Source organism: Acartia tonsa, chromosome 13 (genome assembly GCF_053477335.1).
Source record: "Acartia tonsa isolate MP-2025a chromosome 13, ASM5347733v1, whole genome shotgun sequence".
NCBI classification, from domain to species: Eukaryota; Metazoa; Arthropoda; class Copepoda; order Calanoida; family Acartiidae; genus Acartia; species Acartia tonsa.
The window spans coordinates 29387878-29413555 of record NC_137272.1 but is presented as its reverse complement, the minus strand read 5'-3'; the positions used below and the strand labels follow the sequence as shown (position 1 = coordinate 29413555).

Here is a 25678-nt window from a genome sequence, read left to right as displayed (position 1 = left end):
GGTCCTTCTTGCCAGGGACCTCCAGAAATCATTGTCCACCACCTGTGTGAACATTACCTTGAGCTTCGCCATCTTGGGATTTAGCTCGCTCTCGGGAATGGATGCATTTACCTCACCCGCCGTCTTAACGGGCCACTGGTCCTGTTCCAGGCGCAACCAGCTTGGACCATCCTGATATGTAGATCCAGGTTGTACATCCTCAATCGTACACAAACCACGGCGATGTTGTGTTGGGTTGGAACCCATCTCCAATCTTCAGGGCTCGTCAACTGTTGTATCTCGGAAACACGATGACTGTTGAAAACATTTAGCATGACACTGTCACTGGATAATTGAGCCAGGGCACAGCTGCTGTCACTAAAAAATACTTTGCCAGAAATGTTGAAAGGTAGGGCTCTGACAACAGTATCCACAAGCCTTGCCAAAATTAGACAACTAAGCATTTCTAACCTTGGTATAGACTCTATCTTCACTGGTGCGACACGTGACTTGGCGCAACACAAAACTACATCATATCCTCCAGGAACTGGCCATCTCAGGTAGGTGATGGCTGCATAGGCCTGGTTAGATGCATCGCAGAAACCAACAAGCATTGGAAGCCCCAACGGCTTATCAGGAACCATCGAACGTCTGAACGACACATTTCCAAGTGCCGAACGGTCCTGGAGGCTGGACACGAGCTCCGACCTCAACTCTCCAGGTATAACATCATCCCAGTTGCATCCATGTATGCAAACTGAGCGCAGACAAAGCTTGGATTTAAGCAGCAATGGCGCTGCTAGACCCATTGGGTCATACAGTTGTTGCACAATTCTCCAAACTTCTCGTTTAGTTATCAACTCAGGTAGACTTCTCCAGAGATCCTCCAGGTCCAGATCTTCTAGTAACTTTCTACCCTTAATCTTCTCGCCGTGGTTGGCTCTGACAGGTAGGAACAACTTATCCTGTTTAGGGTCCCAAACAAGGCCCAGAACTTTGACACTGTCAACATCATCTCCAGAATAAACAACAGATTTAAACTTGAAATTGCCAGGTGCAATCATATCTTCCAGCTCTTGGACCAGCTGGACAGCTTCAGGTTTACTGTTATGACCGCTCAAACAGTCATCCACGTAAGTACAAGTCTCCAATTTGACCGATGGAGGATCTTGATACAAAATAAATTCAGAGCTGAGTGGTTGCTGAACATCTCTCCACACATCCTGCTGGGCTACAACGTCACAACCTCTAATCTTCTCAGATCCATAAACATCTTGAACATCCTGCTGGGAACGTCCACCAAAAATACGACCAGTGAGTCTGAGGGCGGTCACGGCCATATCGCCGGCCAAGGCCTCACCAAAGTTGATGGTTTTGGTGAGGTAGACCTCCGGCTCTCCATCAACTGTATCAGCGAAAAAAACACGTTTCAGCTGAGAATCTACATAGGTAGCTAATAATGAATTGTAGAACTTCTGAATATCAGCCACGAATGCACACTTATAACTTCTGAACCGGATAAGATTGTGCATCAGAGTATATAATGGAACTGGGCCGTCCATCATAATACTATTGAGGCTTAGCCCCTTGCAGCAGAGGCTAGAATTGGCGCATATCCTCAACGGCGTGGAAATAGACTCTTTATATGCGCAGACTAGGCTCGAATAATACACGGGCTTAGTATAAGCTAGGTCTTCTGGCGAAGCTTTCTGATACACTCCACGAGACACAGCTTCTTGGAACACCTGGCAGAAGGTGTCATATTCACCTCTTTTGACCATCCTCTGCCGGTCACGTAAGCAGATTTTGTACGCCTGCTCAGAATTATCAAACAACACACTTGGCGGCTGCTTGTAAGGATATGAAGCCGTCCAAATATGGTTCTCAAGATCTAATGTCAGACCTTCTTCAATCAGCTGCCGCTTACGCACGTCCAAGGCGGACTGCCCGGCGGCTATGGCGGCGCAATGACGGCAGTTCTTACAACCGCTGCACATTGATGGCGGCTGTATTCCCAAACTTTCAGTACTCAGGAACTCCATCTTGCTGACCTCCAACTTCACAGCTTTACAGGCGACAGGATTAGCAACAGTCCTGCCATCTGCAGACACAACTAAATAGCCTGTACCAAATAAGCTTCTGTACAGTCTAGAATCACCAACCATTTTATCTGCACACGGGAACATAGCTGGTGTTAAATGGCCGATAAGAATATCAATCTTACCGTCGACCATAGAAAAATTATCAGGCTTCATGTTGAAAATGTCGGCGGCGGCTGTAGGATCAATAGAACGCAACCCTTCTTCCGTACCAATGCTGGGCACTACCGCCGCCTCCAGAATATGTGAATTCCGGTTGCGGTCAACCAAACAAATCTTGACTGTAGGACATGCTTGGCTCTTTCCATCTGCCAGAGAAATAGTAGCTGTGCGACCAGTTGATGGCAACTCTAACTTCTTGGCAATACTTCTAGAAATCAACGTCAAATTTGCTCCAGAGTCCCACATGGCACTGACGGTGACTTGACGTTTGTCAGCCGCCAATGCCGTGAGCTGCTGCAACATCAGCATAAAATTGTTCTTGCTAAACAATTGTGATTCATACACTGCCGCAACTTGTCCACCAGCAACAGATTCGTGTAACAATGAATTATGAGGCTGGTTGCAACTGTCTATGGTACAGCTGCCAAGTTTATCGGCTCTGGGACAATCGGCCACCCGATGCCCTTTTTGTAAGCAGAGCAAACAGGCGCCTATCTTCTTGATGAAGACTTTGCGTTCAGGAACAGACATATCCCTAAACTTGGAGCACTTAAACAACAGGTGATCAGAGTTACAACCTTCCGACGGGCAAGGCTGTTTCTTCTTGGTCTTAGCTGGAGACCCAGGTTTACCAACGGCTGTAGCTGCGGCCGCAGGATTACCTTTCTTCTTGGAGGGGGTGTCTACATCGATTGAACACCTCATCAAAATGGCGCCACGCTGTTCCTCTATAATCTTCAACAGCTTAGGAATATTTGGGGTATCCATCGAGCCCAACGCCAGGTTGAGCTTGTCTTGAAAATCACGTGGCAACTTCTTGGATAACATCTCCAGAAGGATCACGGTCAACCACTGGCTTGTGGTGACTTCCTCATCATCATCATCTTTAGTCAGCTGCTCGAGCTGGCTAACTGCACCACCAAACTCTGCTAAGACTGTCACAATCTGGTTGGAGTCCGACGGTTTAGGCTTCTTCTCCCATTGGTTGAAAAGGCAGAGCATCTGACGTGTTTTGGACTTAAAACGTGCGTCGAGGTAAGCCCATTGAGATTCATGCGATTGAATCTCAATTAACTGAAGTCTCAACTCTTTATTTTTGCAAACCTTTTCACTGCTCAACAATAACTGTAAATATGACGGGTCCTGTCCTACGGTAAGCTTTTTAAAATTGTCCTTGAAACTTACGTAGGCTGACTCTGAGCCGTCAAAGCTTGGAAGAAGGCGTTCGTCGACACGATTCATATATCCTGGCGTGAATATAGAACCGGTGCCGAACTGTGGTGTGCCAAATGGCGACACAAATGGCGATGCTGTCGAAGCACCCGCCGTCGTTGTAGGCGGCTTCACAGGTTCAAGCTTAACCTCAGCCAGCCGTTTCATCAAAGCAGACAAAGTGTTTATAATTGGTTCTGGTAAGGGAAAGTATGACCCTTTAATAACTTTCACAATCTTTAAGCATCGATCATATAGTTCAGCCTTATGGTCAGGCAAATTATCACCAACTAAATCAACAACACTTTGAATGTCACAAAGCTCTTCCATAGCATCTAGAGCATCTTTCAGAGCGTTATAATCCTTTTGCACAGTAATTATATTAGAATAAATGTCACTAAACTCCTCAAGCTCTTGGATTCTCACACCAAGCTTGCTAAAACCGACCATGATTATAATAATGCGTGGTAAGGTATCACAACCAACACATTCACAAAACTTCACAGATATTTTCTTAGCCGCATCTGTTCTGTCTTGTTTTCATTGTTTCGGAACGCATGCCTTGCCGTTCTCGAAATCTTATCTCCAAGCCCTCCGAATGACCAACATAGCGAAGTTTACAAATGTGTATTTATTACCATGAAAACAGTGAGTCTAAAACAAAAATATAAAAATTAATTACATAATATTAATGGTTTATTATTTTTGTAAGATCGAGGTTGCGTGATTTCAATTTAATTAAAAATATAAAATTTCTAAAAAACTTTAAATTGGCACGAAACATATTAAATAGCATCAGAAATTGATAATTTTAGATTCAAATGATCAATAAAATTAAGGAAAATATTCGTATGTCAAAAGTTAGCAGTTAAATGGTCTATTTGTTGAAAAATTAATGTTTTAAAGTTCTTCGTAAAAATATACCATACTACACTTATTATTAAGAATTAAAGATAAATTCTTACCACATATGATGTCAAACTAAGCAGGAAGGCTTATTTGAGATCTTCCACGGATTAGAGCGCATGTATATTCAACCAATACATTATTTTCATTTACGTAGCTCTTCACATGGGAATCATCAAAGGAAAAATGCGCGGCTTCTTGTTTGTTTACAAGCGACGCGCGGAGATAGTTAGGAATGCCGCGTAACACACTCATTCTCTGGTGTAAGGAAAAGGGAATTAATGGGTTCGAACTTGCCAGGGAATACAAGAAAAATCATTCCAACACAGTAGGTTAACATAAGTTTTTTTTGAAAAATTCTTTAAATGTGATATAATTTTTCTATTCTTCTGATTTTTATACTGATTCCTATTACAACAAGATACAATGCAAAGCATCTCTATAATCAAGTCCGAAAAATGTTAGTATGTCCTTAAACAGTATCATCTATTTAAGCAGTCTTTAAATTAATTTACTTGCCATTTTGTTAAGATTTTAAACATTTATATTCTGCTTATTCGGTTCTGACACTCTACACATGCTTCTGTTCGTTTGTCTTACCGTTTCAAAGCTTTGCTTTTAGGGATGTTCTCATCATTGTTCATAATGATAGCTTTAAGTCTTTTTATATGGTAAAGATACTCTATAAATTTGGTTTAACCGTAAACTTTGTCTGAACTGTCAGGGATCTAAAGGGAAAAGACAGATGCCTAAATTTATGTAACTCCCAATTATGATACACAAAATTACCCCATCTTTGGATAACTATTAGTGGTTGAAACGTTTGAACACTAAACTATATAAACCAACCATATAAAAATTCATTAAAAGTTCTCAAGGTTGTAAAGCTAACGGATAATAAAACGTTATTATACGAGCTTGGGGACTAGTGTAATAAACAGCCCAATGTTCCCTTCCCCCCCTGGGTTTATATAGTAAAGTTACTCTACAAATTATGTTTGTCCGTAAAATTTGTATACTGTGATAAATACACTGAGTGAAAAAAGTATGATACTTCTTACTCTTATTTATTTATTTATTGAAATATATTTCGTTAAACATGGCACCCTCTTCAGTCTGAATGACATAAAAATAAAGAAATTTGTAAAATTATTAATGCAGAAAAGAAAAAAAATTGTAAATATGATCAACCTTGCTTAGCTGGATTTTAATTGTAAACTTATGTCATTTTGGAGCAAGAGACAAAAATCACCGGGGGGGGGGGGGGTTATACTAAAAATATTGTATAATGTACCTGTGCTGCGTACTGCCAGGGGTCCTGAGCTGCCTGCGCGGCCAGGTGGTGGTGTAGGCTATACTCCCCATACAAATCTGTACCTGAAATATTGGAGTGAGGATTATATCAGCATACATTTATCTATCTATCAATCTATCCATCTATCCCTCTATTTATACCTCTATCTATTTATTCCCCCCACTCTCTCTCTATCTCTCTTATTATTTTATATTATTAATATTTCTTTATGCATCCACTATATATTTATCTATCTAGCCGCGTACCTGCTGCCGCCATTCCACAGCTGGCAGCTGTAGCCTTGGCGTGGTAGTTGGCGTTGAAAAAGGAGGGAGGTAGGTTTCTAGCGGTCATTGGTGTTCCTAAAATTAAGATTTTATGTCAGTTATGATCACTTTTACATTTAAGAAGAGTTATTTATATAAAACACAAAAAAGTAGGTAGTTTTGTTTATCATAATTGTGATCAAAGAATAACTGATCATCAATAGTTTTTTTCCCCTGTATACTTTATAATAAGCGAGGAGAGATAGGACATTGCACTGTTATTTACACTGGTACCCAAAGTTTTATAACAAATCTTAATCGTTGGCTTTTACTTTGGGTACTTTTACTGAATTCTGATTGATTAGTTCAAAAATGGTAGTGTCCAAACATTTCAGCCAATAATTTTCATTACGGAGTAATCTTGTTTTTTATCATTGGAGTTATGTACATCAATTTATCGTCCATTGTCTTATCCCTTAAGATCTAGAGAGAGAGAGGGGACTATGAGCTGTTGATTACACTAGTCCCCAAATAATGTTTTCTGATATGTTGGCTTAACAACTTTGGGGACTTAAGTGAGTTTTAATTGGCTGACTCATGAAGTTGAGTGTTCAAACGTTTCAACCAATGATATTAATCTACGGAAGGGGTAATCCTGTTCTTATCATTGGTGATGTATACGAATTTATCATCCATTGTCTTATCCCTTAAGATCCCTGACTATCAGTAACCATAAAGATGGTATTCTAGATTATTATTTCTTCTGGTTTTTTTAAGCTTTCCCACTGACTATTGTGTTGGGTGGGGTAACGTCCCCAAAATTAAAATGGGCCCCCCCCCCCCTCCCTCCCGTAATATTAGATTTTTGAGTTTCAAAGAAATCATAAAGAGACGTTAATCTAATTAAATCAGGTATATAAGGAAAGGTTCCAGGACAAATAAGCCCATCGCAGGGGTTAAGCATTTTTAAAACCTGTAAGGTGGTTTAATATAGGCTAGGTTAAGTTAAGTGTCCTCTCCGACGTTTGTCACTCCTGCGTTTGTCCTAGTACCAAAGGAGAAAGAGAAGGGAAGGGAAAGGGAGTAGAAAGGGAGGGGATAAATAACACATAAATAGGTGACAAACCGACGGTCAAACCAACAGTTGTGAACTGTAGAGTAGATTCTCTACTACAAAATACTTTTTTTTTAAAAAGGGGGGGGGGGAAGTAAAAAGTACCAAAATCAAGCAAACTAGAAAATTGAAATATTTTGGGTGAAAAAAAGCGCTCTTTGTGAAATACCAAAACACACTTTTTGTGATATGTCTTTATACGATTTTTAAAACAAGTAGTTTGTACGTTTTAACGAGGATAAACGTACAGCCTTTTGTAAAGTTGCTGCGCTTATTTTGTTATAATCTATTATAGAAAATAGAAAAAGTTTTTTTGTCTGAAGCTTAAGATCTCAATAACTACTGAATTGATTGAGTTTTCTTTTTTAGGAAGACATCACAATATATAGGTCTCAATATGGTTTTATGTTATCTTATTTCAGATCTAGGCCTTGGGATGGTTTAAGGCTATTTTTCAGACCCCTTCTTACCCATTTGAATACAGAGCCACTAAACGTTAGGGGATCAGCCACTAATCCAATTGTTATTATTAAGTAAGGTATTGTTTTTTTTTGGCAATTTTAGCGGTTTTGAAAAATAGCCTAAAACTTGCAGTTGCTATGATCTGGTTTAAAATGAGATGTTAAAATGGCAGGGGGTTAAATGGGACAAGGATAGGGCTCCTTTAGAAAAAAACGGCTTGGCCTCAAATTTGTTCACCGTTCAAAATGACACACTGTTCATTTAAATGATAGTTTTAGGTTGATATGATAACAACACAATAGCTTTATAACGGAAGTATTAATATAGTATAAATATAGTGTTTAAAATTGACTGCTATATTAACTAGCAGAAAAGTTTAAGAGAAAACATTTTTTTTCAATTAAACTATCCCTATCCATAGGCTATGGGGTCTGTGTGTCACTCCAAGGGAAAAATTATTGGGCTTGTGTGTCATCCTTATGACCCCCCCCCTCTCCCCCCTATGAATAAGGAGTATTGTTTCTACAGGTGCCCCCCCCCCCTCCTCATAATCCCATTAAAAAGTTCTTTTGCAGGGAAATAAGGATCTTTTTTTCCTTCTTAACATTTTAGGCTAGCTAATTTATTTTTAGTAGCGAAGCTACTCTATAATTTAAAATGTCCGTCTGAAACGTTTTGGGGCAAACGTTCTTTTTTCGTCTCCTTTTCGAGATAGACGACGGAAATTTTTAGGGATTAAAAAAGGTTTACATTTTGCATAATTCCATCAAGTTTCATTGAGATATGCTTATTGGTTGGGGTCGATTCCTAGATTTTCACGTAATATATTTTATAAGGTTTCTTGATATATTTTTTCAATTCTTATGTTTAATTTTTATGACACTGCTCTATAGTTTATTTTTTTTTCGGATGTCCATCCATAACTTTTACAGCTTTGCTACTTATGGATGTTGTCATCCTTGTTATATTAAGGTTTTGGATTGGGTTTAGGCTATTTTTCTGCTTTTCTACCTTACAAGAGAGAGATCCTATATGCTAGGTGCGAAGCCGATTTAGAGATAAATAGATTTATGAATCTTCTTGAATTATATTTTTGATTTGCTATCCCCTGTGCTTGGCTAGCTACTTGAATTGCCAGATATCTATCTTTTGCTATTCTATCTCTCGCTATCTATAATTATCTATCCGTTGCCAATGAAAGCTACTTGAATTAAATATCTTATATTGTCTATGTCTTGCTATCTTTAATTTTCTATCCCCTGTCCATGGGTAGCTACTTGAATTGCCAGATATCTATCTCTCGCTATCTTTAATGGGCAATATTTTAAATGAAAACTACATATAACAAAAATGGAGTTTTATTATTTCAGCAAAAAATTTTATTCTAAAGCGACAAAAAACATTATCTTTTTATGTATCCTTATAAAAATAACCCAAATTCTAGCTAACCACTGAACCAATATGGTTCTCGTTTACTGTGTTGCTTGATATAGATCCTGGGAAGGTTTATAAATATTTTGGGCGAGGGTACCGCCACCCTTCCAACAGAAATGTAATTTAAACGTAGTACAATCACTGTTTACTAGAAATTTTTCAGGAAAATTTTGCAGAAATAAATGCACACCAACAAAAGTAATGTCTCTTACATTTTCCCCTTTTTTTTTGACAATTTTTAACCCTTTTTGGGACAATTTTATTCTATTAAATAAAGTAAAAGGTTTAAAATCGCGCTAGCCATTTTACTTTTTTGGGTGGTTCTAGGCAATTTTAAAGTCCTGTTTTTTTTTTCTTTCCCTTTCCCTCCCCATATGACATCAGAGCCCTTAAATGTTCGGGGCGAAGGCACTAAATCTATTTAATAGCCCAAAACATTTCCTAGATACGAAGGTTTCCAACCATCTAATGGAGGAGGGAGAGGGTGGTAAAATAGCCTAAAACCATCCTTGAACCTGTGTGAAGCTTCCCGAAAATCAATCGGTTTAGTAGTTACAAGATCTTAATAAACATGCAATTAATACTTTACAAGTTTACATAATTGTATATTTTTTTCTTAATGAAAGATTTTAAAATTAAAGATTTGAAATTTTAGAATTCATCAATAACAAAAAAAGTTTGTAATAATTATTAATTCTGGCTGTGGCATACTTTACTGTTATCTAAAACTATTAGGACATAATTATCCTTGTAATTCTAATAGGTTATTAAGATAAATCAATATTAAAATTTTTTTAATAAAAATTAATATATCCGGCCAAATTAATATTTATTACTAAACTAATAAAGATAGATTAAAAATAATATTTAGATATTAGTTTTTAATTAATTTTTATTAAATTCCTAAACAGGGTTAATGCAGAGATAAGACAATGGTCGATAAATTGATGTATATTCCCAATGATGGTATACAAAATATCTCCTTCTGTAGATTACATCTAGTGGTTGAAACGTTTGGACAATCAACGTAAAAACCAACCTATCCAAAGCCCCAAAAGTTGTGAAGCCAACGAATAAGAAAACGTTATTATTACACTTTGGGGACTAGTGTAATAATGAACCCATTGTCCCCTCCCTTCCTAGGTTGCTGTTAATATATTGATAAGGAAGGAAGGGGATTTTATCGGTTAATGGATTGTTAACCTTTTTTCACACACAAAATTCGCCCAGCGTCCATTGTCTTATCTATTATTCCTTGACTTATTAAGTGAGTTATGTTTATAAGGCTTGATAGTGCATCTATCCATCTACTTATCTATTTAAGTAAACATTTATTTATCCATCTATCTACTATCTATGCCTGTCTTTTGTATGATTCTATCTATTGATCTTTCTAACTATATGATTGTTTATCTATGTATATTGTAAATAGTCTGTCTATCTATCTACTTTTAGATCTAACTATTTACCATTAGATCTATTTATCTACTATTAGATCTATCTATCTAAGTATTATTCTGCCTAAATGTCTATCTATTTAACTTTTAACTTATCACTTTACTTGACTTATCTATCTATCTACATATCTAAGCATCTATTTATTTTAGTTTCTATTTACTTATATATTTACTTATCTATCTATCTAATAATCTTTCTTTGTAATTATCTATACATTAAGTGTCTCTTTCTTAAGTTTTATTATTTGATTTAAGTATCTTTAGTCTTAATTAAAGTTTATTTCATAATTTGAACTGAAATAAATTAAGCTCATAATAATAACTTTGATTATAGTACGGACGGACGTACTGACATACTACAATTATAGAGAGTCTTTTGATAAAATAGCAAAGCTGTAAATTTTACTATACTTTGAGGTACGTCTTGGCTTACTTTAAGTAAAAGACAGACGGACGTACCGTACATGCTGAGTTCTGACAAATCCTAGCTATAGAGTAGCTGCGCTACTGTCAACTAAAGATAAAATTACGGAAGTAGTGCAGCAATAATTATATAGCTGTTGGCCAAAATGAAATTCAAAACTAAATTTTTATGACTTTCTTATGACCGTGTTAGACTTTGGTTGTGTTATTATATCTACATGCTAGCAGCTACGCCCTCTAGTGGCCTCTAGGAGCACTTCAGGGGTGGGGGTAGATTGAATTCGCAAACCCCAAAATAGTTAGGAGTCATAGGACTTATGAGACGCTACCCTGTGAAGAACAACCATTTCAGCTCAGCGGTTAGCGAGATCCTTAGATACAGCTTACAAGATTTATCAATAAATCACTAAAAATGACCTTTCATGTGTAACTTTAAATTTTTAAAATCCGTCAATGAACAAGAAAGTTTGGCCGCTATTATACAGTAACTTCGCTCATAACAAATTAATATTTTGTTTCTATCTATTTTTACCTTTTTTTCTCTTATTTTTCCCATACTATCTATTCATTATCTATTTATTCATTAATCAATCATCATATGTAATAGGGTTAGTTTAGATATTCGTCGATTTACATCATATACTATTCTATACTTTATGATAAACAAAATTACCCCTTCTGTAGATTAAAATTGTTGGTCGAAAAGTTTGGACATTTATCTTTTGCACCAAGCTATCAAGATCCAATAAAAGCCCCCAATTTTTTTAAGCCAATGAATTAAAGAACGTGTTTATAAAACTTTGGGTACCAGTATAATTTACAGTCCAATGTCCCCTCCCTCCAATTTTACTACTTACGTTCAGTGTATTTTATGTAGAATCTTCGCGTTTAGATTAGATAAATGAATAGATAGTTAGGAATCGAACCCAAAGCCTACACATTATAATATATATTAATATAATAATAATAATGAAAAAGGGGGGAGGGAAGAGTCATTAAAAGATAATAAACGGTCAAACAATGTCATTTATCACTCCCAAGGGACATTTGGGGGGGGGGGGGGAGGTTGTTGCATATTCTTCCGCTCATGTGTAACATCTGAAAATCAACAAAATTGTTGATTATTACAACAGCACAAAATGACCCTGTTTCCAACGTTTATATTTATCGTAAAACAAACAAGAATGACAACATTCAAAAAGGGACATACTTATTATATTATAGAGATGCTTCGCTTAAAATATTGTACCTAAATTATCCTAGGAATCACTGTTCCATTAGTAGATTAATATTAGATATAATTGAATATAGACCAACAGATAGACAGACACACAGACAGACATCCTGTTACTATGAACCACTATGTGGAACTGAAGGCACACTCTCTGTATAATATTAGCGCAAACATAAAGGATATAAATGAATATATACCAACAGATAGACAGACACACAGACAGACATCCTGTTACTATGAAACACTATGTGGAACTGAAGGCACACTCTCTGTATAATATTAGCGCAAACATAAAGGATATAAATGAATATATACCAACAGATAGACAGACACACAGACAGACATCCTGTTACTATGAAACACTATGTGGAACTGAAGGCACACTCTCTGTATAATATTAGCGCAAACATAAAGGATATAAATGAATATATACCAACAGATAGACAGACACACAGACAGACATCCTGTTACTATGAAACACTATGTGGAACTGAAGGCACTCTCTGTATAATATTAGCGCAAACATAAAGGATATAAATGAATATATACCAACAGATAGACAGACACACAGACAGACATCCTGTTACTATGAAACACTATGTGGAACTGAAGGCACACTCTCTGTATAATATTAGCGCAAACATAAAGGATATAAATGAATATATACCAACAGATAGACAGACACACAGACAGACATCCTGTTACTATGAAACACTATGTGGAACTGAAGGCACTCTCTGTATAATATTAGCGCAAACATAAGGATATAAATGAATATATATCAACAGATAGACAGACACACAGACAGACATCCTGTTACTATGAACCACTATGTGGAACTGAAGGCCCACTCTCTGTATAATATTAGCGCAAATATAAAGGATATAAATGAATATAAATCAACAGATAGACAGACACACAGACAGACATCCTGTTACTATGAAACACTATGTGGAACTAAAGGCACACTCTCTGTATAATATTAGCGCAAACATAAAGGATATAAATGAATATAGATCAACAGGGGAATCATTTTTAATTATTACATAATGATAATAGATATTAATATATTAATACAGGGTCATCAAATTTCATCCCACAGAAATTTCATACATATTTTGCAGTTTTTAGACCTTTTTATCAAATTTTTCTTGGGAGGGTTAAGGCATCCCCCCTCCTCCCTCCCTTCATAATAAATATAAGCCTTCTGATAACCTATTATTGGAAGCTAAATTGTAAAGAAAAAGTATGTCAGTTTAGCGGTTAGCGAGATCCTTTGGGACAGATTAAAAAAGACATCCTGGTACTGTACTGGCTTTGTCTGTTCGTCTATTTTGAGATTCATTTTAAATTTATTTTTAACTTCCAAAATTAAAATTTTGGCACACCCTGTATATGAATAATACATATTAGGTACAGATAATAGCACAAATTTTCCCCCAGGTTTAATTATAATAGGAATATTCCATTTTCCCATCATGTTATGCTCTAATTATTACATTAACGACTGCGCCCCCAGCGAGGGGCTGTGAGAATTTTCTTGTGATATGCAAATTTTCTATTTGTGTATTAAACAATCCCCTTAAACAAGCCAGTATTCACAATGGTAAAATATATAGCGACCTCTCATTGGATAGTTGTAAATTTTTTTCTGACGTCATAGTCAGACACTTTTACTGTTTTCGAAGCTTCGCAGTAAAGTATAAAGGTATTCATATCTATTATGTAAGAATTGAACCTAAAATAAAAAATAAAATCTTGAAAAATTGAAATTTTTATTTCAATTCTGTTCAAATATTCTGGTTTCTTTAAATATCAAAATACTGTAACTCAGTGATGTAAGTCATTGGTTGAAATGTTTGGACGCTACTTGTTTAGAACTAACCAATCAAAATTCAAGAAAAGTACCCAAAGTTTTTAAGCCAACAAATAAGATAACGTTGTTTTTAAACTGTAATAAACAGTTCTATATTCTTCCTTCCCTGGTCGTAACTCAGCTACGCTTTCATAGATGTTGTCATCCTTGTTTTTTGAATAAATTATTGATCTAAATTTCAACAAGGGCATTTATGTTTATAAAAAGCGCAGCAACAACAAGCTTAAACATTTGTAATTAAAAAGTAATAATCATTTGAAATATAGATTTTTTCGCATTTTTATAATAAATATTTTTATTTTAGTTTTTTTCGGATAAAAACAAGAAAGTCAGACTGATATTTTTCCTATACAGACTATGACGTACGCACGACCCTAGTCATAGAGTACCTACGCTAAAAAAAAATGAAAAAGACATATGTTCAAAACCATTTAAAAACCATATTGAATTTCATAAGGTAATGAGGGGTTAAAAATTATATAAAAAATGGATGTTTTCATAATGCAGCAATATTTTTAAATTAATGTGTAGTGGCACTTGTTTCGGGGGGTGAGTTTACCCCCTCCCCTTTTAAGTTTTAAAAAGAAATAGTATAAGGTTATAAGGGGGTGGGGTAATTTTTTTCCAGAGCTATTTCTTCTTTGATTGTTGTGGTACCCACCCCCAAAATAGTTATAATTTATAAACCTTCCCAGGACCTATGAAAAGCTATACAAAAAAGAGAACCATATCGGTTCAGCAGTTAGCGAGATCCTTCGGTACAAACAGATAGACATCCTGTTACTTTATATATCTACAGCCAAGGCCATTTTCAAATATACACAAGGATTTAATTTTTGGTCTCGCAAAAACACTTTGTTGTAAAAATGGGATGTAAAAAACGTCCATATAATTAAAAAGGTCATATAAGGATTAATAGCTCCAAAATGATTCAACAAATTTTAAAATTAAATTGTTAAACTTTTCTTTATTGAATATCATGTTAAAAATATAGAAATTTTGTAATATAAATAAATATAGTTAACAGGGATCTTAATGGATAAGACAATGACCAATAAACTGATGTATACACCCGATTATGATAAACAAAATTAACACTTCATTAGATTATTGGTTTGGACAATGGTAGCTTTTATCACCCAACCATCATTTAATAAAAGTTCATAAGGGACGGGACAAAGTGTCTCAAAAATCTGCCATGTAACGTCATAAAAATGAGGGAGATGAGAGGAGAAGTAGGAAAGAAAACTCCTTATAAAGTTATGGATAATCCCTCATTTTTATGACGTCACATGGCTGATTTTTTAGACACTCTTTCCCGTTCCGTTCTCATACCAACGATGGGAGACTGTGGTTATAAAACTTAAGGTACAACTATAATTGTTTTAAAAGATTGTTTAAAAGTACCCAAAGTTTTAAGGCAACGAATGAGAGACCACGTTTAAAACTTAAGGTGCAACTATAATTTACAGTCCAATGTCCCCTCCCTCTCACCGTCAAAATGATCATTAAAGAAACAAAATAGTTTATGTTTTTTGTATCATAAAAAAATGTCTTCCATACAAATGCTAAGATTGAATTTCTTCCCAAGGGGGAAGAATGGGCTGTAGATTAACTTAATCTTCATTGTCCTCTCCCTTTCAAATTTTCCAAAAACTTTATAATTAATCAAAATGAAAAAAAATGTTAAAATTTGTCATCGCGTGGTTTAAAACCATAATTTTTCAATTTTTTGGCAATTTCCAAATAGCTCTAAGTGGACCAAAATATTTTTTTAAATAATAGGTTAGGTTAAGTAAGGTATAAGAAAGTCTCAGAGAGTTAAAGCCCCATAATAAGTAAGAGACATATTTTAAAAATTATTTTGATGTATGGCGGGGGGGGGGGGGGGGGGTTCTTTTGTCCAATCCAACGCTTCGTTTCAAGGGAAAAGTATACTAAATATTTAACTTTAAATATTTTGGTCATTTTATAAATTTTTAATATTTAACTATCTATCTAATTCAGTAAATAATTATATCTCAGTCTATCTCTTTATCTATCCATCTATCTATAAATCTATCTATCTATGTATTAACTTATCTAATCTACTATATTACTTTAAATCGCAAGAATAATCGCTTCAAATGCTTTTAATTTCTAAAGTGATCTTACATTCAGGCAGAATTTATTTTAATTTTAGTAAATAACAGCCCTTTAATTGCATAATATTAGTCATGAAGTTCTGACTAGAACATACCCTCTCCCCTCTGCTTAAACCTGCCCTGAACAAAGACAAAACTTTTCTAAAAATTATGGTTCAGCCATTTGAACATACATACGCCCCTAGAGTCCTCTAGGGGCATTTGGTGGGTGGGGGGGGGTTGATGGGGTTGTAAAGAAGAACCATATCAGCGGTTAGCGAGATCCTTCGTTCACACAGATAGTCATCCTGTTACTTTTATATAAGAATTATAGATTGTAGAAACGCTATTTTTTAGCAAGTTGGCAAAGCCTTAGGAAACAGATATTTTAAATTCTCCAAATCTTTAGCTTCGCGGATTAATAGGTGGGTATGCTAGGAGCGCAGCTGCTATTCTACAGCTTGTTTGGTCTGTACGTCCGTATATATCTTTAAGGATTGATAGGTTTAAATCCATTCTAAAGCTTAAATTAGATAGCCTAATACCATCATGAGACTTGGGTTAATCGGTTCAGTGATTAACGAGATCTTATAAGACAAATTGAACTCTAACTGTATAATAGTGTTATCCTTGTTTTTATAACTTTAAAGAGTGTTTGTCTAAAAAGAAAGAGAGAGAGAATAAAAGGGGAGAAAGGGAGATTAAAAGACATTTTTTGTAATTTAGAAGTTATGTTTCACTTCATTTTAATGCTGATACGCTTATTTTATAACATATTTAGATAGATAGATAAATAAATAGATAGATAGATAGATAGATAGATAGATAGATAGATAGATAGATAGATAGATAGATAGATAGATAGATAGATAGATAGATAGATAGATAGATAGATAGATAGATAGATAGATAGATAGATAGATAGATAGATAGATAGATAGATAGATAGATAGATAGATAGATAGATAGATAGATAGATAGATAGATTGATAGATAGATAGATAGATAGATAGATAGATAGATAGATAGATAGATAGATAGATAGATAGATAGATAAATAGATAGATAGATAGATAGATAGATAGATTATTCTGGGGTAAACAAACTGTAAACCTTAGCTTTCTAAAAACCACAAGTTTTTATTTACTTTTACTACTATTCAGATATAGATAGATAGATAGATAGATAGATAGATAGATAGATAGATAGATAGATAGATAGATAGATAGATAGATAGATAGATAGATAGATAGATAGATAGATAGATAGATAGATAGATAGATAGATAGATAGATAGATAGATAGATAGATAGATAGATAGATAGATAGATAGATAGATAGATAGATAGATAGCTAGATAGATAGATAGATAGATATATAGATAGATAGATAGATAGATAGATAGATAGATAGATAGATGGATGAATAGATGGATTGATAGATAGATAGATAGATAGATATATAGATAAATAGATAGATAAATAGATAGAAAGATAGATAGATAGATAGAAAGATATATAGATCTATATATATAGAGAAATAAATAGATAGATAGATAGATAGATATATAGATAAATAGATAGATAAATAGATAGAAAGATAGATAGATAGATAGAAAGATATATAGATCTATATATATAGAGAAATAAATAGATAGATAGATAGATAGATGGATAGATAGATGAAAAGATAAGGGTATATAAGCCAGATAGATAAATTAGTATAAATAAACTAAGATATATATAGATAGATAGTTAATTAAATGTATAGAATATAGATAGATATAAAGTTAGATATATAGAAGATAGATAGACAATTTTATATCAATTTAATGTCCCAAAACTATTTGTTGTTAATTTACCGTTGAGTATTTTAATACATTTTTAGACCTTGCTTTTATCAAAGTTATTTCGACAAAAAAAATATTTAATATTGTCATACTTTATTTTATTGTTTTCTCGTATTTCTTTGATTAGTTGGCTAAATAGATGGATAGATAAATAGATAGACTTAATAATGGATAAAGAATATATGTATATATTATGACAGACGGAAAGTTTAGGTTACTACATGGAACATATTTATTGGTCAGTTCGTTCATCCAGAATGAGGGAGGGAATGAGGTAAAACGGGGGATGGATGGGGGCATTATTATCTTAGCTCGCTGCGGATTTCACTTTATTAGAGAACATTAAAATCTGGTGTAACATCCCATTAATAATATATCCATTGACATAATAAAAATAAAAAGTTATTTTAAAACATCTTTTAGAGACATTTTATTATGAAGTTAAAAAACACATTATAGAACGTAAAAATCCAATTCAACAAGTACAAATTTATGTCCATAAGTAGCAGAGCTAAAACAAGTTCAAAAAAATTCAATTAAGAGGAGTTCAATTAAAGCTCTAAAAAGTGTTTATTTTTATCATCTAATTTTATGGCTTTTTATTATGAGATACTAAAAATAATACAATAAATAATGAAGAAATTTCTGTAACTATCACAAAGGACAGACAGGAAAATCCTAATTATAGAATAGTTTTGCTTTCTACTTGTAGTAAATTTAGTAAATAGTAGGCGGGGTAAGACAGTTTTTTTTCAATGGGGCGAATCTTAATAAAATCAGGCATTTAGAGGGGAGGTAAGTACGTCCTTTTTATTTTTTTTAGCGAAGCTACTTTTTAGTGAGCCTGTTTGTTTTTTTAGTATGCAGCATACCTTGCATTTTTTTTTTGATTTTTATAATTCATACAAATCTTTTTAAAAATCTGGCATATATAGGGGTGAAGTAAGTACGTCTATTTTTGTTTTAGAAGCGAAGCTATTCTATAAATCTTTATAATAAAGTAACATGATGTCTATGTGATTGTGTGATTGCATGTTTGTACCGAAGGATTTCAGTAACCGCTAAACCGATCGGGTTCTCCTTAACAGGGTAGCTTTTCATGGGTCCAGGAAGGTTTTTAACTATTTTGGGTGAGGGTACCACCACCCTCCCAAGAGAAATCACAAAAAATCGAATTTTTTTACGCACAGAGACTTCGACGCAACATAGAGAGGTATCGTAGAGACTTGAAAACAAAAAAACATATAAAGTGCCACTAGAGGCCTCTAGGGGCGTAGCCGCTAGTTATATATATTGCTGTCGAATATTTCTGTATATTTCTTATATGTATAAATAAAGAAATTGATCTACAACTCGACCCCCACCCCCCTACTAAATATCTATTTAAGCCAACAAAGTTAGAATTCTACACTTAAAATCAGGTTTATGATTTAAACTTTAGGTAGAAGATTAATCTAATGTCCTTTGGCCCATCACTGAATCCCTTTTAGATTATGCAGGGATCCAAAGGGATAAGAGAATGGCCGATAAAACGATGTTCATCTCAAATGATGATACACAAAATTACTTTTTCTGTAGATTAGAAAAGTTTGGACACTCAACTTAATGAACCAACCAATCAAAATTCAATGATATTTCTAAAAGTTACAAAGCCAACTAATAAAAAAAACATTATTATAAAACTTTGAGGATTGGTGTTATAAACAGCCCATTGGCTAATCCCTGAATTTCTTAAAGATTATGTGAAGTAGCTATTTCGGGTAATTAAAACTCATCTTTCCGTACAAAATGCGCGGGAGTGTGCATTAACTTCCGCATATTATTATATTAGCATGTTGTTTCATAGTGCAAAAAAATATAATTCTTACATATAAGTACCAGGATGACTGGGTGTCTGGTTATCTTTTTCTTTTTCTGGTTATTCTCCTTTACAGTGTGGCTTCTCATAGGTCTCGTAGGGAAGGTTTATAACCATTTTGAAGGAGGGTACCACTATTATCCCAAGAGAAATTGCTCCTAGAAAAAATACTCCTTCCCCCACACTTTATTTCTTTTTATTTTAAAAACTAAAAATGCCTTCCCCCCCCCCTTCCCACCTTCACTTCAGATGCCAAAAGAAAAAGGCAAAAAAAAGATGAAGTCTGTGCTGTTGTAATAATATGAAGTTCTGATAATTTGCTAATATAATACATATGCGGATGTGAATGAACCCCACAAAATGTTGTAATAAAAAAGAATAAAGGCAGCGTGCACGCATAAATTTTATATTATGATACTTTGTCGTTAGTTCTTGTTGGGACTTGTTTAAAAATTACAATAGTTTTAATTATTTTGAGAAAAAAAATTATAAAATTCACTCCAGTTTTGTTTGCCCCAAGGGGCTAAAGACCCTGGTATCAATTTAATCCGATGATTTTCAGTATGGATCGGGACCGGTTTTAATCCAGCATATAAGAACAGGTTTTGAAGCCATACTGGGCTAGCCCTTTAATACTCTTGTTTTTCTATATTTAGGTTTTTTTTGTCACTTAGGCATGTTAGAATCAGTTTACCTACGTTTTACTTATTTAAATTGGTTGAATCTATGAAGAATATGGAGAAAAAATACATTATAAAACATCGAGAAACGGCGACAAATTTTGCATTTTATGAAGTTGTGATGATTTGTAGTAAAGTATTTTTCATGTTTGCTCCGCTAGTTTCAGGGATCTTATGCTACAAAGTTAGAAAATTAAACCACGGAAATAGTCTTAAACCTGCCTTAGACTTACAGGTTCCACAAAAATTGTAGACAAACTGTTTATGAGATCTTATTGAGTTTCAAAAAGAAAAGTAAAAAATACTGAGATGTGTAATTGTTTTTCATGGGTGATTTCTATGGGAGTGTGGAGGTAGCCTCTCCCTCAAAAGGTTATAAATCTTCACTGGACTTATGCGAAGCTTCACTGAAAAGAAGAACCAAACACGAACACACCGACATCCGGTTACTTTCATATGCGAATATAGAAATTTTAACATAATTAATCTATTTCTCAACGTTTATGTAAAAAATCTTTAAACAATTTTGTAATTTTTAGACTGTTTAATAATGTTTATGGCAAAAAGTCTTTTCCTTGAGGGATTTATGTATAAGGCAATGGACGATAAATCCAACTTCTTCCTAATTATAAACATGTTTTCAAACATGAGGGATAACAAATAAAAATAAATATTAAATATCTGATTTTTTATAAGTATAGGTAAAAGACAGTTATAGGAAGATAGAAAATAAGAAAGATAGAAAGTAGATACCATGTTATTTAGATATACAGACAGACACAGAAAGCTGACTCTACCAAAGTTAAACAGAATGATAGCTAGCAAGATAGCAAATAAGATAGATAGATACCTTGTTAAAGCTATACTTTTGAGAAGTGCATTTTCACTAAATATAGACAAATAGCTGGATATAAAGATACCTAGATATCCAGAAAGATAGCAAATAAGATAGATAGATACCTTGTTGGTGCTGTGCTTTTGAGAAGTGCATGTCCACTAAAGTCTGAGGATCTCCGGATACCTTTATAAAAAAATATAATCATTAGTTTCCATAACATTATAATAATTCAATCTTATCTATTCAAGGGTTTTATATGTTTTAATCAGAGCTGGATCTTTAAATCATTTTAGTGGTAAGCCAGATCAAGGGAGAGCCGAATTTCAGCCAATCACAGCGCGGCATTTCATAAAATGCTGTGCTCTTATTAGTGGAAAGTTGGCTTACCCCGATCTGGCTCTCCACTAAAATGATTTAAAGATCCAGCTCAGGAGAATGTCAGGGATCTTGATAAATTGACATATATCCCTAGTGCAATGATGATAAATGCAATTACCCTATTTGTGTATTAAAATCATTGGTTGAAAAGTATGGATACTACTAGTATGGATACTTCTAGTAGGTATACTTCTAGTATGGATACTACTAGTATGGATACTACTAATATGGATACTACTAGTATGGATACTACTAGTATGGATACTACTAGTATGGATACTACTAGTATGGATACTACTAGTATGGATACTACTAGTATGGATACTACTAGTATGGATACTACTAGTATGGATACTACTAGTATAAATACTACATAGCTAGTATGGATACTACTAGTAAGGATACTACTAATATGGATACTACTAGTATGGATACTACTTAGCTAGTATAAATACTACTTAGCTAGTGTGGATACTACTTAGCTAGTATGGATACTACTTAGCTAGTATGGATACAACTAGTATGGATACTACTAGTATGGATACTACTTGGCTAGTATGGATACTACTAGTATTGATACTACAAGTATGGATACTACTAGTATGGATACTACTAGTATGGATACTACTAGTATGGATACTACTAGTATGGATACTACTAGTATGGATACTACTAGTATGGATACTACTAGTATGGATACTACTAGTATGGATACTACTAGTATGGATACTACTAGTATGGATACTACTTAGCTAGTATGGATATTACTAGTAAGGATACTACTAATATGGATACTATTAGTATGGATACTACTAGTATAGATACTACTAATAGGGATACTACTAGTATGGATACTACTAGTATGGATACTACTAGTATGGATACTACTAGTATGGATACTACAAGTATGGATACTACTAGTATGGATACTACTAGTATGGATACTACTAGTTTGGATGAAGCAAATCTATTTCTTTACCTTGGTATAGACAACAATATTTCTAGATAGATAGACAGGTTGACTACTCTCCTCCAAACTATAATAAATAGAAATACAGTTAGATAGACAGATAGACATTTCTAGATAAAGAGACAGGTTGACCACTCTCCTCCAAACTAAAATAAATAGATAGATAGATAGATAGATTGAAATATAGATAGATAGATATTTAGATAGATAAATAGATAGATAGTTAAATAGATATAAAAATAGATGAATAGATATATAGATAAATAAATTAATACCTTTCTTCTTGACTGATAGGACTATGGGGTGTGAGTGGTTGGGGTGGGGCGGGTGAGGAGGGCCCACACGACCCGTCCCTAGAATCTGTCCTAGTCTCGGGGGAGTGCTGGTGGTGGTGGTAGACACCCCCCTCGACCTCGTGCGGGGACCTGTATCCCCCGTCCTTACTGCGGGGCGTGTAAGCGGGGTGTAAGACTGGATACTCCTGAAATAAACAAATTTTGTCAATAAATCACTAAATATGACATTTCTGCTTGTTTGTAAAATATCATCCTTAATAAAAGGTAGAGTTTTCAGTCAAAACTATCTTCAGTAGCAGCCAAGAAAAATACCATTGATAGATAGACAGATGGACAAAGTAATTAATACCATTAGATACTTATTTCAGATTTCTATCTCTAATAGCAGTTGCTTCAATTTAAAACTGTAAGCTTATCAGCTTGGGGAATCTTCACGAAAAAAAAGTTCAATCATATCTTATAAAGAAAGACAAACGGACATTTGGAGTGATGTAAAATATTATAACGCGGAGCGGGGGGGGGGATGGAGTATAATTTTATGTTATAATTATGTTAACTCCCCCCTTACCTGTGAATGGTGAATTGGAAAAGATTGTTCCCGTCTATCTAAACCTCCAGTATAAGCTTCTCTGAAAAATATTACAAAATTATATATCTATGTTTGTTTGTCCGTCTTTTTTATTGTCTGTCTGTTTGTTTGTCTGTTTGTTAGTCTGTTTATTTGTCTGTTTGTTTGTCTGTTTGTTTGTCTGTTTGTTTGACTGTTTGTTTGTCTCTCTGTGTGTTTGTCTGCATTCTTGTCTGTTTGTTTGTCTGTGTTAATCTGACTATTTGTATGTCTATTTGTTTGTTTGTCTGTTTGACTGTTTATCTTTTTACATGTCTGTTTGTTTGTCTGTCTGCTTGTTTGTCTGTTTGTTTGTTTGTCTGTTTGTTTGTTTGTCTATTTGGTTAATTGTCTGTTTGTTTGTTTGTCTGTTTGTTTGTTTGTCTGCTTGTCTGTTTGTTTGTCTGCTTGTCTGTTTGCTTGTCTGTTTGTCTGTCCGTTTGTCTGTCCGTTTGTCTGATCTTATGACTGATCTTATGAATCTATTTGTCTATATATTTATCTATCCATTTATATAAATGTATATCCTACCTAGGACTAGGATACTCTTGTCTAGGACTATCATATTGTTCCTGCCGGCTGCCGGCGGACTGTGGGTAAGGATACGGTGTCTCGGCGGCTGCCTGCGGTAGCCGGCTCAAGTCCATTTCGCCTCCAGAATTTGCGGAGGCTTTATACAGTTCCTGAAATAAAAAGAAAATATTTAAGAATGATTATGGGGGAAGAAAGGGTTGTATATTAAAATCTAAATGTCTATCCATCCAACTATTTATTTATCCATAGATTTTATTCATTAATCTATCTATCCATCATTTTAACTGTTAATCCATCTATGTATTTATTCATTAACCTATCAATTCTTCCAACTATACATCCACTAATCTATGTCTCCATCCATCTACTTATCCATCTACTCATTTATTATTCATCTATTAACCAAAAATAATGTTATTAAAAAATAAATATGTTACAATATACTTATACAAATTGCTTTGCTAATAGCCTCTATGTAAGTGTGGGGGAAGTCTGGAAAATAGCCTAAAACCCCCACCAGTCACCTAAAAAGATTCCTTGAAAAAGACAACCAATTCAGACCAGCATTTTCCGAGATCTTTAACATCAGACAAAAAAAACTTATTACTTTTTATTATAGGGTTTGCCTATTCATAAATTAATACATTTATTAATCCAGATCTGTCTATCTATCCATCCTATAATGCTATTAACCCATTGATGTATAAATGGTACTTAAAACCCTCTTACAAATTAAATAGGGTGTCCAAACGTTCACGTTGAAATTGATCTAATCAAAATTAGATTTCCATTTTTTTTACATTTTTAAGTCATAATTTCATTCGAATATATATTTAAATGTCGATGATATATCAGCTATTATCACTCTTGTTTAATTAAGTAAACAATTTAGTAAACGAAAACGAGTCAGTTATGTCCACTTTTACTATACATTTATAGGTTCTAGTTTTTACTATAAATATTAGTTTTTGGCTAAATCGATAAAACACCATTTTTCAAGTATCACTTAACTAATAATCTTATTATCAAAAACATTCTGTTCTATCGATTTTTTAAAATATATTAGGATAGGTATTTTAACTAACAAAGAAGTTAGTTTTTCTTAAACTAGCGTAGCAATAAAAAGCTAATAATAAGCAAGAATAGAAAAAATATATTAATCAATTATAAGTACATGCATTGCATATTGACAAGCCTTATTTTGCTATTTTTTTACTAAGCTATTTTGTATTTTTTCGTAAATATGAAATACTATGTTAATGTGGTAACATGCGGAAGTTAATGCACATCGGAAACCAAACAACGTTTAAAGCTACCCGTTTCGGACGAACGGACTGACCAACCCTAAATGTAGAAAAGCTTCGCTTTTAAAAACATTCCTCTTAATTGATTAATCTCTTTAACTCTTTAATGTATAATTGATTTTTAGGGGGGATTAGAATAGAAATATTTTTATCTATCCATCTTTCTTTTAATACATATTCAATACATATATGTCTGTCTGTCTATTTATTTCTCCCTATCTATCTATGTGCTCATCCAAAAATTAATCATTTTTCTATCAAATTATATAATTGTTTATCTATCTATCTAACTATCCTATCTATCTAATTATCTATCAATCAAT

The 25678-nt window shown here is 34.0% G+C and overlaps 1 protein-coding gene across 1 annotated transcript in view; it reads right to left on the bottom strand.

The window, feature by feature from the left end:
• The window catches only part of LOC145304600 (uncharacterized), a 72323-nt gene that overhangs the window by 11706 nt on the left and 34939 nt on the right, over positions 1 to 25678 (bottom strand). Inside the window, exons 4-10 of the mRNA XM_080146517.1 lie at positions 24049 to 24200; positions 23479 to 23539; positions 22890 to 23095; positions 22624 to 22681; positions 21389 to 21449; positions 5919 to 6014; positions 5653 to 5735 (exon numbers count right to left, since the gene is read on the bottom strand). Coding sequence (XP_080002643.1) covers positions 5653 to 5735; positions 5919 to 6014; positions 21389 to 21449; positions 22624 to 22681; positions 22890 to 23095; positions 23479 to 23539; positions 24049 to 24200 — 717 coding nt within the window. The remainder of the gene's footprint in view (positions 1 to 5652; positions 5736 to 5918; positions 6015 to 21388; positions 21450 to 22623; positions 22682 to 22889; positions 23096 to 23478; positions 23540 to 24048; positions 24201 to 25678) is intronic.